At 39.1% G+C, this 15,446-nt stretch overlaps 1 protein-coding gene and 2 long non-coding RNA genes across 6 annotated transcripts in view; 1 reads left to right on the top strand and 2 right to left on the bottom strand.

Annotated features, from left to right (window-relative positions):
• Nucleotides 1-3,201: 3,201 nt before the first annotated feature.
• Nucleotides 3,202-3,974, bottom strand: LOC120819671 (uncharacterized). The gene is made up of 2 exons (XR_005712297.2): nt 3,815-3,974; nt 3,202-3,704 (listed from the first exon to the last, which is right to left on the bottom strand). It is a non-coding gene; the product is annotated as an uncharacterized LOC120819671 (long non-coding RNA).
• ebf3a (EBF transcription factor 3a) overlaps nt 3,635-15,446 on the top strand; it is a 37,716-nt gene continuing 25,904 nt past the window's right edge. For 3 of the 4 annotated variants that reach the window (XM_040177254.2, XM_040177253.2, XM_040177257.2), the window contains exons 1-6: nt 3,908-4,595; nt 6,327-6,483; nt 6,759-6,822; nt 9,913-9,968; nt 11,036-11,109; nt 11,845-11,913. In XM_040177254.2, the coding sequence (XP_040033188.2) occupies nt 4,471-4,595; nt 6,327-6,483; nt 6,759-6,822; nt 9,913-9,968; nt 11,036-11,109; nt 11,845-11,913 (545 nt within the window). In that variant the 5' untranslated portion in view covers nt 3,908-4,470. Of the gene's footprint in view, nt 4,596-6,326; nt 6,484-6,758; nt 6,823-9,912; nt 9,969-11,035; nt 11,110-11,844; nt 11,914-15,446 lie in introns of all 4 variants that reach the window. The other variant, XM_040177256.2, reaches the window with a different exon arrangement.
• LOC120819670 (uncharacterized) lies at nt 9,515-14,617 on the bottom strand. The gene is made up of 3 exons (XR_005712296.2): nt 14,494-14,617; nt 12,263-12,306; nt 9,515-11,865 (listed from the first exon to the last, which is right to left on the bottom strand). It is a non-coding gene; the product is annotated as an uncharacterized LOC120819670 (long non-coding RNA).

Below are 15,446 nucleotides of genomic sequence, written 5' to 3'. Positions count from 1 at the left end.
CTTCCTAATGCTAAACTCAGACAAAATAGAAGTCATCTTGATAAACCCAGAGTGCCTTCGAAGTCAGCTGGCATCGTCAAGAATCTTGGAGTTCTCTAATGCTCACATAAAGACTTCAAGGACTGTCCTTTTTCATCATCGCGATATATCGAAAGCCAGGAACATCAGCAGGGCCATGGCAGGAGGCAGGAATACGGTCCAGATAGATCCACGATCCATGGAAACTGCGAGGCAAGATAGCACAAATACTCATACGTGAAAGAACATAGCATAACCCTAAAACATAATAAAACTATTTATTATAATACTATAAAACAGAAACATAACAACAAAAGACTAAATAACCAACTACATTACATGTCAACTAAATTCGGAAATGAAGTAATACACAAAATATATTTTCACTGAATGAATTATACAGAATATATAACAAATTAAAGGAGTAAAAAATAGCTTGACATTTTTTTCTGATTACTATCTTCAAAATTAACCTCTGCCCTCATGAGATTGGCTGACTCTCTTTTTCTCTCCTCTTGGGGTCGCTCTCTCATCACTTGCAGTTCTCTCTGCTGGGTTGAAGGGAATCCTCTCAACCAGAACGATTAGAAATCCCTCTGCATCTCACACACACACACACACACACGCCAAATGTTTTTTTTGTTGAAGGTCGGCTGCTTTCTTTCCTTCATTTTCTCTTCAGTTTTCAGGTTTTTCTTGCCTGCTTTTGTTCTTTTGTCCAAATCCATGCAGTACAGTTCGACTGTGGAGTCGTACTGTAGATACCAACTGTACATTCTGACTGTTGAGTTCAAATGTAGATTAGATTGTAGATATATATATATATATACTTTGTATATATATATATATATATATATATACGGAACACGGAATATATATAATATATATAATCAGTGTTTTTCTTGCATTATATTATCAGGGTTCCCGGTATTTTACCTTAACCTCTATCTTAATTACTCCATTGCACTTTAGGGTTAGGGTTAGTTTTTCTGTCCCTACACGTCGCACGTTTACAATCCTCCCCTGCTCTCTGAATTGCACACCGCAGAGTTACGCCCCAATGCGCACACAAATGCACACAGGTGAGCACAATCCCACCAGCGGCAGAAAGCACTTGCCGGAATTTCGGAGTTATTCTGTCACCCCCAAAATCTGTAAACCCTAGGTAAAATACTGTATATGTATTGTTATTATGATTATTATTTGTCATCTCTCTCTCTCTCTCGATCTCTCATATATATGTATGTATATGAATGAGGGATGACAGGTGAGGTATTGTCATAGTGATGTCAGTCAGGTCGTGTTTTTAGTTTCCATGTTAAATTATTTTAGAGACAGACTCCTGTTTACAAAATTAACTTTTGAATTCAGGTTTGATTCCTGCCTCTTCTTCTCTTGTAGAATCACATAAAAATACACACACGCACACACTTCAACACAGAGTGGAAAGTAGTTTAATGGAGCTCAATGAATGTTTTTCACAGAGTCAGCTGTGTGTTGGTTTGTGTGCCCATCTGTGGCCCATCTGACTTTGCCGGGACATCTGGGAACCCGGTGGTGAGCCGCTACGAACCACAGTTGATGTCGCTATTTAAATGCAAATGTGTATGTGTGAGTGTGTGTCTGTGTTTTAATTGTGTGGGTGTTGAGCCTTCGCACCGTCACACACCCAAAAAGAAACACTTCACTCACAATAAAGATGAGGAGGCTTATTATAGACACACACATACTGTGCTGCGCGGCGACACGTCTGTTAATGAGATAATAAACTGCAGAAGAAATCTCCCATAATAAATTTAAAACGTTTTCTGTTTGTTTTTAAATATAAATGTAAAATTACATTCTACACTTTAAATTCACTTATCAACTGTAAATCAGAAAAATATGTGTTTAGTTAATTCCTACCTTTTATTCTCAACTTCAATACTCATTTTAAATTTAAATATAGAAATACAGAAAAATTAAGAATAAAAAGAAAAGAAATAAACAAATTCAGGTCTGAAAAATAACAAATGTGTTAATACAAATTTGAATGTCTCTTCTTCCCTCCCTCCTCCTTCTTCCTTTTATCTTCTTGTTTTCAGGGCGCACAAGTGAAACCAGGTAAAAAAATAATAAACCTACAATAGCTCATATTTATATTACTGGATCACATTGATTGATGGAAGTTTGAAAGTATCCAAGTTTGTGATCATGTAAATGAGATAAAAGAGAAGCTCAGTTAAAATGTATATATATTAGAAAAACAATGTACATGTTTCTTCCTCATTATTTTATTTAAACACAAATTCATTTTGTTGATCCTAATTTACTCTTTCATATGTTCTAATTTTCTAATCGCTTAAACATAAAAATGGTATAACCTTTAAAACTCATCTTATATCATTTTATTATTAATGTTATTCATATTAACTTTTGTTTCACTATGTGGTACTTCATAATTTGTACAATAAACATGAAGTACAAATGTATTTTCTCTATTGTGTTACATTTAAATGAACAAAACAATTACAAAACCAAAGACGATAAATAAAGATAAATAACATATGTAATACAAACATACAAGGTGAACATGAAAGGTTTTAAACAGGAAGTGATGAACATAAAAAAGTTTCATTTTAAATCAAAATTATATTTTAAACTGATGGGAGAGGAAAAAATGGTTGTGTCCGTTACGGGAGCCCCGCCCCCCGCCCTCGGTCCCCCTGCCCCTCTCTCGCCCCTTCTAGGCCTCCCCCCCTGCACACCAGGGATTTGTCCCATAAGGAGGAGGCCTCATTTGGAAACCAGATTGCCAAGGCTTCCTCCTCTCGACTCCCCCTTACTCAGGCCTCCCCACCACTCCCCCTCCAGCACTTTCCATCAGACGTCCTCCTTTAGACAGCTCATTTATTCGTCCATTTAAATTGAATTATTAGCTTTTTATTAGACAAATAGAGCAGCAGTATGATCGATACAAAGTATGATTATTGATATTATTGTTATATCATTATGTCTAGTATAATGGTCAGTTTATTAATCAGGTTTTAATAGATCTCAATTTCTGCAGCTGTAAAAATGTGGAGAAGGAAAAAGTCTGCAGGACTCACCAGATCTTCATGGAGACGCCTCTTCTCCTCCTCATTCTCCTCCTCCTGTTCTCCTTTTCCTTATTTATTTATTCATTTTTTCTTCATCATCATCTTTTTCTTTTTCACCTTGCTTTCCTTTTATTTACTGTTTGCTTTCATCCTTCCTCTTTTCCTTTCCTTCCCTTTCCTCTTCCTCTCCTCTCTTATCCCTCCTTCTCTTCTCTCTCCTCTTACGCCTTCATTCCTCATCCTGATGTTTTTCATCTCCTCGGTCCTCCCCTTGGAGGCCTTCTCTCCCAGAGCAGTGCAGCGCTGGTACTCTGAAAACCTGTCTCACTTCCTGTCTGTAAGCGACATTACTCAAAGCTTCATCAAGTAAAAGTCAAAACATGAAAATCATCAACCTTCTCTCTTCAGCACAACATGAAATCGGAAGCAATGAATGTTTCTATGATAATAATATTTCCTTCTTTCAGGTATGGCAGAGCGCCACCTATTGGTGATTTCATCAGAGATCCCCGAATGGCTTCGCCCCAGGATGGAGAGGACTGTACCTTTAAATCCTTAAAAGGGAGAAGGAACGGACCACAACTGGAACCAGGTCAGAGTCCAATTCTGAGAGAGCGAGAGAGAGAGAGAGCAGGAGAATTTACTCACTCTCTGGTTGGTTGGTGGAAGACCCCCTCTTCTCTTTCTCTCTCACTCCTCACACACACCCCTCTCACCTCTGCTGTCCTTGTATGGTCAGGCTCCGCCCCTGCCAGTGATGTCATCAGCAGCTTGGAGGAAGACCCGTGGGGTTTTGGGGTTTTGGCGTCCAGTCCTGTGGGGCCGCAGGGCTGAGAGTTTCTCCTCCACTCCTCATCCCTCTATCATAGCACCTGTCTCCGCCTCGCTTCATCTCTCTTCGGCTTTCTCCTCCTCTCTTTGGGGAAAAGAAAAAAGGCACTTCCCTCGCACTAGATTCTCCGTTCTGACTAGCCTCTTTTCTTCGTTTTTGGTCCTCTGAGGATTTTATTTTCCTTATTTTTTCCTCCTCCTCCTCCTCCTTCTCCTTCAAACTGGGTTTCAACACAGCGGCCAATAATTAGAAAAAGCCATTTAAAAACGAGGAAATCTTTGTCGCTCAGTTCGAAAGTTCGATGAAATGTGAAAAGGAGGAAAAGTTGTGAATAAATCGTCTGAAGCAGGTTTTTTTCTGCTGGACTTTTTTTCTCGTCCTTCTCCTCCCTCTTCTCTTTCTCCTCCTTTTCCTTCCCTGTCTCCATCTCCTCCTCCTCCTTCTCCTCCTCACCTCTCATCCTTTTCTCCTCCTCCTCTTTCTTCTCCTCCTCCTTCTATTCCTTCACCCCCCTCCTCCTTCACCCCCTTGGGTCCTGAGATGTTCAGCCTCCAGGACAGCAGCCTTCCCCGCGGGGCCACGGCGGGCCTGAAGGAGGAGCCGCTGGTGGTGCGCTCCTGGATGCACTCAAGCGGCGTGGTGGACGCCAACACGGCGGCTCAGAGGTAAACGCCCAGGGGGATTGTGGGAGATGTAGTCCCAGCAGATTGACAGCTGCTCAGCAGCAACATTTACATCATCAATTTATTGTATTTCTGATCAAACCGAACAGGTTTAGAAATGTCGAAACTATTTTTCTCATTCAATTGATGGGATGTTTTATTAATTGTATTATTTTATTTCATTTATGTATTACTTACTTGCGGTCAATCAAAAGGATCACAGAATATTATTCTGCCAAATGAAAATGCATGATCAGATCAAATCTCCTTTTATTAATGGTGAGTCAAATCACATTTTCCTGAATTAAGTTTAAAATCAAAAAGGAGCAAGAAACAGATGAATGTCCCATTTGGGAAGTTAATAACAATATGAGTACAACATTTATGGTGAATAATAACTAATAATGAATCCACTTCATTTAACACATAAATATTTATGTTTATATATGAAGATACGTTTAAACTAAGGAGGAAATAAACATTTTTGATTTAATGTTTAGTAACAAAATAAGTCCAAATTATTATTATTCATTAATACTCAATACTTATACTTTTGTATTACTTCATTAATACAAAAAAAAGTTGTTCAGAGCTGCATACAACTTTACAAACTATAAAAGTTGAATTATTCTTAATTGCAAATTATTTCAATTGGCTTTAGGTAATAAAATAATAATAATACAAAATTAATTAAATGTGCAACATGAAATAAAAACTATTAATAATCACATAAGGGTCCATTTCTAAAACAGTTATTAATAGATAAAGATAATGGTAAATCTTTTTGGACTTTAATAGTTTATATTTCTGTTAATCTTATGAGATGTTGAAATGTAGTAATCTCAAGAAGCAGCAGTATAAAATAAAATAAAATCTCCAAATGAAAGTTAATTCTTCACATACATTTTAGAAGTATAGAACCATCTTCGATAGTCTGTGTCCTGAAGCCGTGAAGAACATTTATTTATTTATTAACCCCTAACTCTATTTCACATATTTGATATATTCTGTGTTTTAGCTCCTCTAACTTGTTATTTTTCTCTCATTTGTTTATATTCAACAGAATGTAAATATTAGTTCGGTCAAAGCTGCGTTATGAATATTTATTCATGTGTTGTTGGAGGTGAAAGCCTGGAGTGGCGGGTCACTGAGGAAGATTTCCTTTTTCTCTGAATTATTACTTCTAATTAAAATGTTCATTTCTTTCTCATTTAACATGAAGATATTTTACATGTTTTACTTTGTTAAGCACTAAATTATAATTGTAATTAATAATACCTTTTTACAAACCTGGCACAAGGTCTGTCTATAATTACATATTGGATGTTGTGTCTTTCCTTCTGAGGAGCGTTTGATTTAGAGCCCAGTGCCACACGGCTTCGGGTCAAATGAGGCATTAACGTTGAATCCATAATTCAATGTTTCACATTTCATATCCATGTGGGCGGAATGTGACACCTGGATTCTAGAAACCTCTGAAACATGTTAATAAATAATAAAAACAACCATAATGTTTTGTCTCCTTTGAAGTGAAAGTAAGAAGTAAACATTTAAAGATAATTTTCATAATTTATTGATATCATTATGAATTCATTTATTGATATTTTCTGTAGTGTGATAAAAAAAAAAGCTTTGAGATAAAGCATCACCTTTACCTTAAACTACCCTCATTTCGTATTGATATTGGGTGTGTTTGATATTGTGTCTCACCCTGCTGCTTGTCTCCTCCCTTAGCGGAGTGGGGTTGGCGCGCGCTCACTTTGAGAAGCAGCCTCCCTCCAACCTGAGGAAGTCCAACTTCTTCCACTTTGTGCTAGCGCTATACGACCGGCAGGGCCAACCGGTGGAGATCGAACGCACGGCCTACGTCAATTTTGTGGAGAAAGAAAAGGTGAGGGAGGAGCCAGTACCGGAATCAAACACATCTTATGGTCAACACCAACGCACTCTTTGAACATAAAGCTCCACGAGGGAGAAGCAAGAATGGGAAACAAGCTCAGGTCCACGTATCTGAGCAATGACAGACGAAATAAACGAAATACACCCTTACACCAGGGGTCACACATGTCACATGTTGTCAAACAGTCAGGGTGAAGAATCCAAACACACAGGAGTTTTACATGTATTAATATTATCATTGATAGTTTTATTTTATTTTGTGTTCAGGAGCCGAGTGGAGAGAAAACCAACAACGGTATTCACTACAGGCTGCAGCTGCTCTTCAGTAACGGTGGGTGGCGCTTGTTTTACTGCCCTGCTGCACACCCAGAGTTTGTGCAGCAACGTTAAATGTTCCTCACAGAACTAATTCAGATTATTATTATTAAATATTATGATTAATTATAATTAATATATTATTATTGATCGCATGATGATCACATAAATAAAAAAATTGTAAGAATAACAGTAATATTATATTGATATTATTAATAATGTTAAAATATTGATAAGAGTTGTAATAATAATCATAATAATAATGTAATTATTTCTAATAATAAAGACACTACCTCTTGTTATTTCAAAAATACTGACAATTATTTACATTACATTACATGTCATTTAGCTGACGCTTTTATCAAAAGATAAGAACAAGAAAGTGCAATTTTATCAAATAAGCCGATTTACAACTTGCTACAGATAACTGTACAATTTAAGTGCTACAATTTGTTAGTGTTTTAGTGGAGATAGAGTCTGAAGAGGTGTGTCTTTACTCTGAAGATGTGAAGGCTCTCTGTGGTCTTGATGTCTTCAGAGACCTCCTTCCACCATTTAGAAGCAGGACAGCAAAGAGTCGTGATCTAGTTGAGTGTTTTGCTCTCAGTGAGGAGGAACAAGCAGTTTGGCAGATGTGGGTCGGGATGTCGGATTGGACCAGGTCCTGGATGTAAACTGGACCCCATCCATTCACAGCATGGTACATGAGCACCACTGTTTAGAACTGGATGAGCCACCGGTACCAGTGAAGAGAGCGGATGAGTGGAGTAGTGTGGGAGAACTTAGGAAGGTTAAAGACCAGTGGAGCTGCTGCATTCTGGATGAGCTACAGAGGTGGAATGGTGGTAGCAGGAGACCTGCAGGAGAGAGTTACAGTAGTCCAGGAGGGAGATGACAAGAGCCTGAATCAGTACCGCCTTTTGAGTGAGAAGGGGACGTATTCTCCTAATGTTGTAGGGCGTGTATCTACAGGATTGTGTTGTCGCAGTGATGTTGGGAGTCAGGGAGAGTTGACTGAGCTGCAGAAATATTTTCCTGCAAAAAATGTGTTTTTAGCTAAAAGCTAAAAGCTGAAATGAATTTGAAAGTATTGCTGAAAATACAGAAATTGTTTTTTTTTAATGCAAAATCTTCGAGTGTCATGTCAGGTGGTTGGGGAAGCTGTTGAACGTTTGCGCAGCACTTTCGTTGTATTCAGGCTGATTAGACGAGTCATTAGAGTTAGTCGAATCAATCCTATGAACCCTAACCCTGATGTAACGACTCTGCTGTCATATGTCCAGTCAGGGCCAGGTTTCTTTACATTTTTGACAGCCCTGTCCACTCTTTTGTCCCTCTTGTAACGAGGCCAAAGGCAGTCATCGTCATTATAACAACTCTGTGGTACTACTGTTTCAGTTTTCGTTGTTGATAAACTCGATTAAATGGAACATTCCGTATTATTAACGAAAAGAAACAAAAAGTGTCATCAGTCACAGAAATATAACTTCCTGTTCCAAGACATTTTGAACACAATACTCAAAAATGCTCTATATGCAGGAGTATGTGAATTGACTTGCTTGAAAACAGAGGCATACTGTAAAAATGTGATGAAACAGAAATGGGCTTTTTGTACACATTGAAGACAAGCTTACACAAAGACCCAATGTCAGGGTTAGCTTTACCTGCACAAAGCTCGATTTGTGAATTGTGTCCTTTTTCCTGTACTGTGTTACTAGTCTTGTTATCCATTGTTTCTTTGTCTTACTGTCCAACGGTATGCACCAACCGCCATGTCAAATTCCTTTCATGTCTAACATACTTTAGCAAGAAATGTTCCTGATTCCTGAGCACTACATCTAATAAGCAGGGGGAACCATTTGATATTGTTAGACCAATGTAAAATTAATTATGCATCTCTCCAGGTCCCTGTCCCATCTAAATTCTTGATTTTTGCAATGACCTAAAATAATACACCATGTTTTGAATTTTACACTTAAAATCATGGTTTTAAACCTATTTAAGGAAAGAAAATATGATGCTTACCAAATTAGTTACCAAACAAAGGCTTACCTTGAGGTTGATCAAATGCTCGTCACATTCAAAACTCTTTCAAGTTTTGTGGCTCCAAAATTTAGGATGCCTGTTACGTGCCTGCAGTATTTGAAATGGGGAAAAAGTTGCATTTGAAGTGCGGATCTGCACCGTGTCAGCAGTGGTACCTCTGATCCGCTGTAGAGTCAGACACGGTGTGGCCATGCGCACCAGATCTGCCCCGGAGTCGACTCTGCATCTGGGGTGCTAGCTACCACTATGCTAGCTAATGCGTGCATAATACTACAAAATACTTTTTGAACCATATTCTGACACTGCTCTCCACTCTAGCTCTTCAGTGTCAAGTCTAGCTGGCCACATACAAACTAATGAAATTTAAAATCTCGGACGGTCTGAAAAACTATATATAATATATAATAAATAATACGTATCATTAAAATTGGAAAGTTTTATCAAATAGATATCAAAAAGCTGTTTTTTTTAAAAATAGTTTAGGCTTTCTTAAACAATTTGATGTTTAAAATGGTGGCTATAGCTAAAAGATTGAGGAAGAAGGAGGCTTTGAATGTTAAATTAAAGCACTATTGGAAAACCATGTTAAAAGGTCCATGAATTTGATTCATATTAATTCAAGCATACCAGTTGTAAAAGACTGACAGCAGGAATGTCCTGAAAATATTTCAACATTTTTAATAGCTGAAAGGAGTTCAAAATATGTACGGAAGAAACAGAAAGAAGAATAAAAAGAAAAGAATTAGAACATGCATTTCCTTCAGATTCCAACGCATTGTTGGAATGCTGAAAGTATGAAGCTGTAAGCCAAAAACTGAAATGAATTTGAAAAGAATTGCTGAAAATACTAGCAGTAGAAGAATTAGTTGTGCTTGAGCTGCATTCCAACTATATAATCCTTACAATAGTATAATGATACTGACAATTACTTAATAATTATTATAATTGTAATTATTATAATGGAATTCAAAATGACTGGATTTTGTTATTAATTTGTCATTATTTGATTTCAAAATTATAATGATATTAACAACAATGCTGTTAATTGTCTGGTTTTCAGGAGTGAGAACAGAACAAGATCTCTACGTCCGTCTGATCGACTCCATGACGAAGCAGGTACAAAAACTAAAGGGAGTAAACAGGACGTAGACAGAAGTAGACAGGAAATTTATTGGAAGACAAAATCCAGAAACTGATTGATCCGCTATCTCGTCTCTAAAAAAAACTTCTCTTCACAAGTTTGGTTCTGGATGTTTGAGATCCAGAAAGGGGCGGGCTGGCCATAGGGGATCCCGGGGAAATCCCCAGTTAACCCTAACCACAGAGTGGAGATACCGGTGCATAACAAAACAATAGGTTGTAACACCCCTACACACACAATGACACACACAGGATGCAACACTACTGATACCACTGATGGTGTGCTTTTTTCTGTTTCTTTCTACAATATAGCTTATACTAAGTCTACCCTCTGATTCCAGTGTCTTTACTGTCAGTTCTTTCTCTGCTGACATTCATTCGTTAAGGCTCTGTAGATATACATATAACCATCTGATACTAGCCCAGAGAGAAGCATATTCATCTAGAAAACTACCTAGAGTGTTACCATAGCCAGTATCATTTTATTCCATGTGTCCATCCAGGCAAATTGGTGGATCCAAATGTTATTAAAAAAACATATGTTGTAACTTCTTTGTAATCATTCAAAATAATGTTACAGGTGTTTTTCCAAGTAGGCCACTGACTGGCTGAAATGTGCGATGCTTTGAGCGGGCAACGCTGTGTGTTACGCGTCCCGGTCTCACAGGAACTCCCGGGCCACTTTTTACCCCCCCCCCCCCCGTCCGCATCTGCATCCAGATGTTTGGTTCCAGATATTCGGTTTTGAATGTCTGGTTTGAGGCAATTTAGATCCAGATGTTTGGCTCCAGATGTTTGAGATCCAGATGTTAGATTCCAGGACTTTGGTCTTCTAGACGTTTGGTTCTGGATGTTTGGTTCCAGACGTTTGAGATACAGCTCTTCAGCTCCAAATGTTTGGGTGCGAATGTTACATGTTTGATTCCTGTCTGCTCACATCCGATAATCACTGCTTGCTCAGAGAGATGTTTCAACAATGAGAGCTGAAACTTTACGAACATGAAGCACACCTGAACACACCTGTGTGTTTGTCTCTGTTTCAGGCCATCATCTACGAAGGACAGGATAAGAATCCAGAGATGTGCAGAGTTCTGCTGACTCATGAAATCATGTGCAGGTAAGAACTCCACACGGCTCCCAAGTGTCACGCATTGAGCGTGACAGTCACTCATTTAGTTCTGGAGTCACGCACTCCCACCACACATCTAATTTCTTACGGAAAAAAATCGGACTTCGTCCTGAGCTGCGTTGGTTCGTCTGCAACCTCCCGTAGCTTAGCGTTCGGGCCCCCACCCCGTTCACCGCATCGTCCGCAGCAGCCCCCACACCGTCGCCCGTATGGTCACCTCTGACAAAATGTCACTCCAATTTTTTTTTTAAAGTTAAGAGCTCTGACTCCACCCTGATTACATCGTCACATGTGCTCGCCACCGACTGAGACTTTGAACCCTTCAGTCAAAGACACTGGTTTTTGTAAATACCTGTACTACCTTTACCAAGTAAGGCATTCCTTTGACTTACTACTATTTATTTCATAAACTGCACTGCAACATAAATTCAATTTTAAGTTTGTTTATTATTTTAATGATGTTTCAATCAATGCTCTTAATTGGTTTTAATTTCTTTTCTTCCCATGTTTTGATGGTTTAGAAGTTAATGGTTTTATAAGAAGCATCAGAATTGTCATGTTGTTGAAATGTGAGATACTAATAAACTTGCCTTACTCTCTGTAGTACCTGTGTACTTCACCTTCACAATCTGTACTACATGTGTGCTATAACAACAAGGAAGTACTGACTGTTTCTTATGACCAAAGTCAAATGATGATGACATTATTCTGTGTCTGTTTCAGTCGCTGCTGTGATAAGAAGAGCTGTGGGAACAGGAACGAGACGCCATCAGACCCTGTCATAATCGACAGGTACACACACACACACACACACACACACTCACACACCCTATAAAACACAACTTAGAATCTACTCAATCTACTAAAGTGGTGAAATAATTTGTACTCGGTTTGATTGAGTAGATTTCACCACATGTTTAAAGTAAAGCATACCTACGTTTTTCAACTAAGATACACTAAAAGAAATGAGTTATACAACTGATTATCTACAAAAAATAGGTAATATTAACTCTACATTGCAATAAAGAGATGCAGTTCATTTGTAATGCGACAGTACACCCATATTATTTCTCAGTTTAGGGTCTTTGGTCAGTGTTCAGTTCTGTTCAAGTTCATGTATCTTTTGTCAAAATTGGCATACCTGAATAATTCTTAAATGCTCTTTATGGTTTCCATTAGATCCACCTATGGAAGAAAAAAAAGTTAATGTGAATTGTTATTGTATCAGCTGAAGATCTAGGCAGGACATGAAATCAAAGAATTCTATAACAGCAGATCACAATTAATTGTACTGGTTGCTCCCTCAACGCATCTGTTAAACTCAAAACACACTGAAAAAAATGCCTCAAACCGCTGCCTTTAAAAAACTGGATGGTTAGTTATAAGATAAATCTAGCTAGCAGACATTAGGTAACATAGCTAAAATAACCATATAACAAGCTAATGTTAGCAGTTAGCTGAAATTTGGACCAAAACGAGCTAAAAAGATCGTAGCCAACCCCTCTCACCCCGGACAAAAACTGTTTGTGCCCCTTCCATCTGGCAGGAGGCTGAGGTCCATCAGGACTAAGACCTCCCGCCATACAAACAGTTTCTTCCCGTCGGCAGTCGGGCAACAGAGCCGGTCCCCCACTGACTGACTGCAACATTCCATCGGTCACTCCCTTCATACTGCACATGTCACTTTAACTGTAATTTTTCACTTTGTCATCACTCGTCACTTTGTCACTTGTTCGCTAGTCTACTTTATGATATTTTAAACTTTTTTAATATTTTAAATTTTTAACTTTAACTTTATTCTCTGGTTTTATACTAACGCATAGCCTTATTCTACTAACCCATTACATTAGTATTTCATTTTACTTTATTTCATTACTTGTGCACTGCTTTCTTGTCGTCTATTGTTACACTGTCTACTCTCACGCACCAACCACCAAGACAAATTCCTTGTATGTTTGACATACTGATTCCTGAAAACAGGTTGTACTGCCATTACAGCAATGCATGTTCAGTTCAATTCAATGCCTCAGAGGGCTTTACAGTCTGTACCAATGTGACATTCTCTGTCCCGAAACCATCACATCGGCAAGTGACCCTTTCAATTATCACGACAGGTAACGTCTTTCATCATCTCCACTGCTAACCCACGTTTTGAGGCCAGTAGGAGTACCTAACCATTCAACTCCGGCATTAGCTTGCTGAGAGACTGCCATTGAGTAGTAACTTGTGAACAGAGAAGGCTACAGACAAATATTTTATTAGGGTGCAGTTGTTACTGTTGAAAAAGAGGTAGTGTAGGTGGAAGTTACCCATAATTATACATTTGTATGCTGACTAACACACTTCCAGTCAAATTTACGCTTTGCATGGGTAATAATTACTACCATCCAAAATTCGTTTTTACAGTGCAGAATTATCAGTGATATCACCTGATGATGTATTTCATGCACTTACACACATTGTTTTATAGTAACATATTTCTCGTGTGCAGCCTGGTTAAGTTGTCAACGTGTGTGTGTTATTATAATTCCAAAGTGATTCACAAATCTGTGTTTATAAAACACCGTCTGACGCCAAAGCTTGGAAGTGCAGGAGGAAGAGCTCTCACTGTTCGATGAGGAGGACTCATAGTTGTTGTTGGAGGAGGTGCAGGAAGATTGACGAACATTGTAAAGTAAAAAGGGTTGCGGACAAGAAGGAGCAATAATCCTTACGTTTCCTCCTCCTCTCCTCCTCTCCTGATATTTTACCCTCACTCCTCCCCCTCCTTCTCCCTTCTCCGTACATCTCCTGTTTTACCTCCTCCCCCTCTTCTACCCTGCTCTCTCTTCTCCCTTGAGGAATCACACTCTTCTTGTTTTCCCCCCTCCCCTCTCTTCATATTTCATCATGGATTATTTATCCCCCCACCACTCTTCCTTTCTGAAACTGAGGAGGGGCTGGTAAAACCATGGGAGGATGGATGGGGTACAGGGAAGGAGGGAAGGAAGGAGAAAAGAACGGGAGAAGGATGGATCAATTCCTCTACGATGGATTGATGAAATGGGGTGGAGGAGGGCACTGACTTCTGCAGCCAAAAAGAGAAGAGCAAAAGAGAATTTGCAATATTACAGACTGTCACGTCCTGCATGCACGTAACCTTGTGCAATCTGACCAGCAAGTAAACACCTTCCACCATCAAACACAATTTAAATAATATAACCCATGTTCTTTATCCAAATAAACACAAATATACCTACATGTAGCACAACCCATGATAACAGAGGTGAACCGGCCCACTAAAGCACATTCTCAACCCAATATGCACATCAAACTTACTGACAATACTTAACAAATATACAAGAACAGTATGTCTGCATCTATTTTACATACCGAGAATGCTGCCAAAGGCATGGAGCGTGGAAGATTGACGTGGATAGCATGGAGAGATAACACAAAACGTGAGGCTGTCTTGATCATATTCAACTTCCTGACTAAATCCCATGGTGCAACAGTCCCAGGGTTCTTAAAGGAACACACGCATGTAAAACGACTACTGCCAGCAATGAGAGAAAAACAAAACATTTAAGTGAACTAATGTGCTGATGGGGACAGAACACTCCCCGCCTGGTATCTATAGATAACACCCATACACTTAACTCCTGAAGAACAGTGTTTGAAAGTCACTACTGGCTCTTGTAGTCTTCTTCAGAGAGAAGGAGGACTAAGTCAGTGACAGGCCTAAGGAAGAGCTTGGTTCCATTTTGTTTGGAGATTTTGATCTCTACGCTGCAGACCTTCCTATCTTTGCTTGGGAATACCTTAGTGACCAATGCCATTGGCCATTCATTCCTTTCGGCTTGGGAGTCTTTCACGAGGACAATACTTCCAGCATAAATGTTCGGCTTGCTGGAATGCCATCTACTCCAAGTCTGCAATGTAGAAAGGTACTGCTTTCTCCATTTGTTCCAGAAAACATCTGCAATGACTTGAACCTGACGCCAGTGCCGCTTATAGAGATCCTTAGTGTCAAACTGACCAGAAGGAGCAGGGAAAGGGCCCACCTTCTGCCTGAGAATAGTAGAAGGGGTGAGTATCATTGGATCTGCAGGATCGACGGATATCGGTGTCTAGCGTTTATGATGGCTGCTACTTCTGCCAGAAGAGTTGCGAGAGTCTCGTGAGTGAGCTTTGAGGATCTTTCCTGCTGGAACATGGAATCCATGATTCTATGCCTATCATCCTCTCCCATATGCCGCCCATGTGAGAGGAGTGAGGTGGGTTAAATGTCCATGTGCAGCCCTGCTCAGCTAGGTACCTCGTCACACGGAAACTGTCTATGTTTG

This window comes from Gasterosteus aculeatus, chromosome 5 (genome assembly GCF_964276395.1).
Source record: "Gasterosteus aculeatus chromosome 5, fGasAcu3.hap1.1, whole genome shotgun sequence".
NCBI lineage: Eukaryota > Metazoa > Chordata > Actinopteri > Perciformes > Gasterosteidae > Gasterosteus > Gasterosteus aculeatus.
The sequence above is the reverse complement of the archived record's forward strand: the minus strand, read 5'-3'. Positions and strand labels throughout refer to the sequence as shown.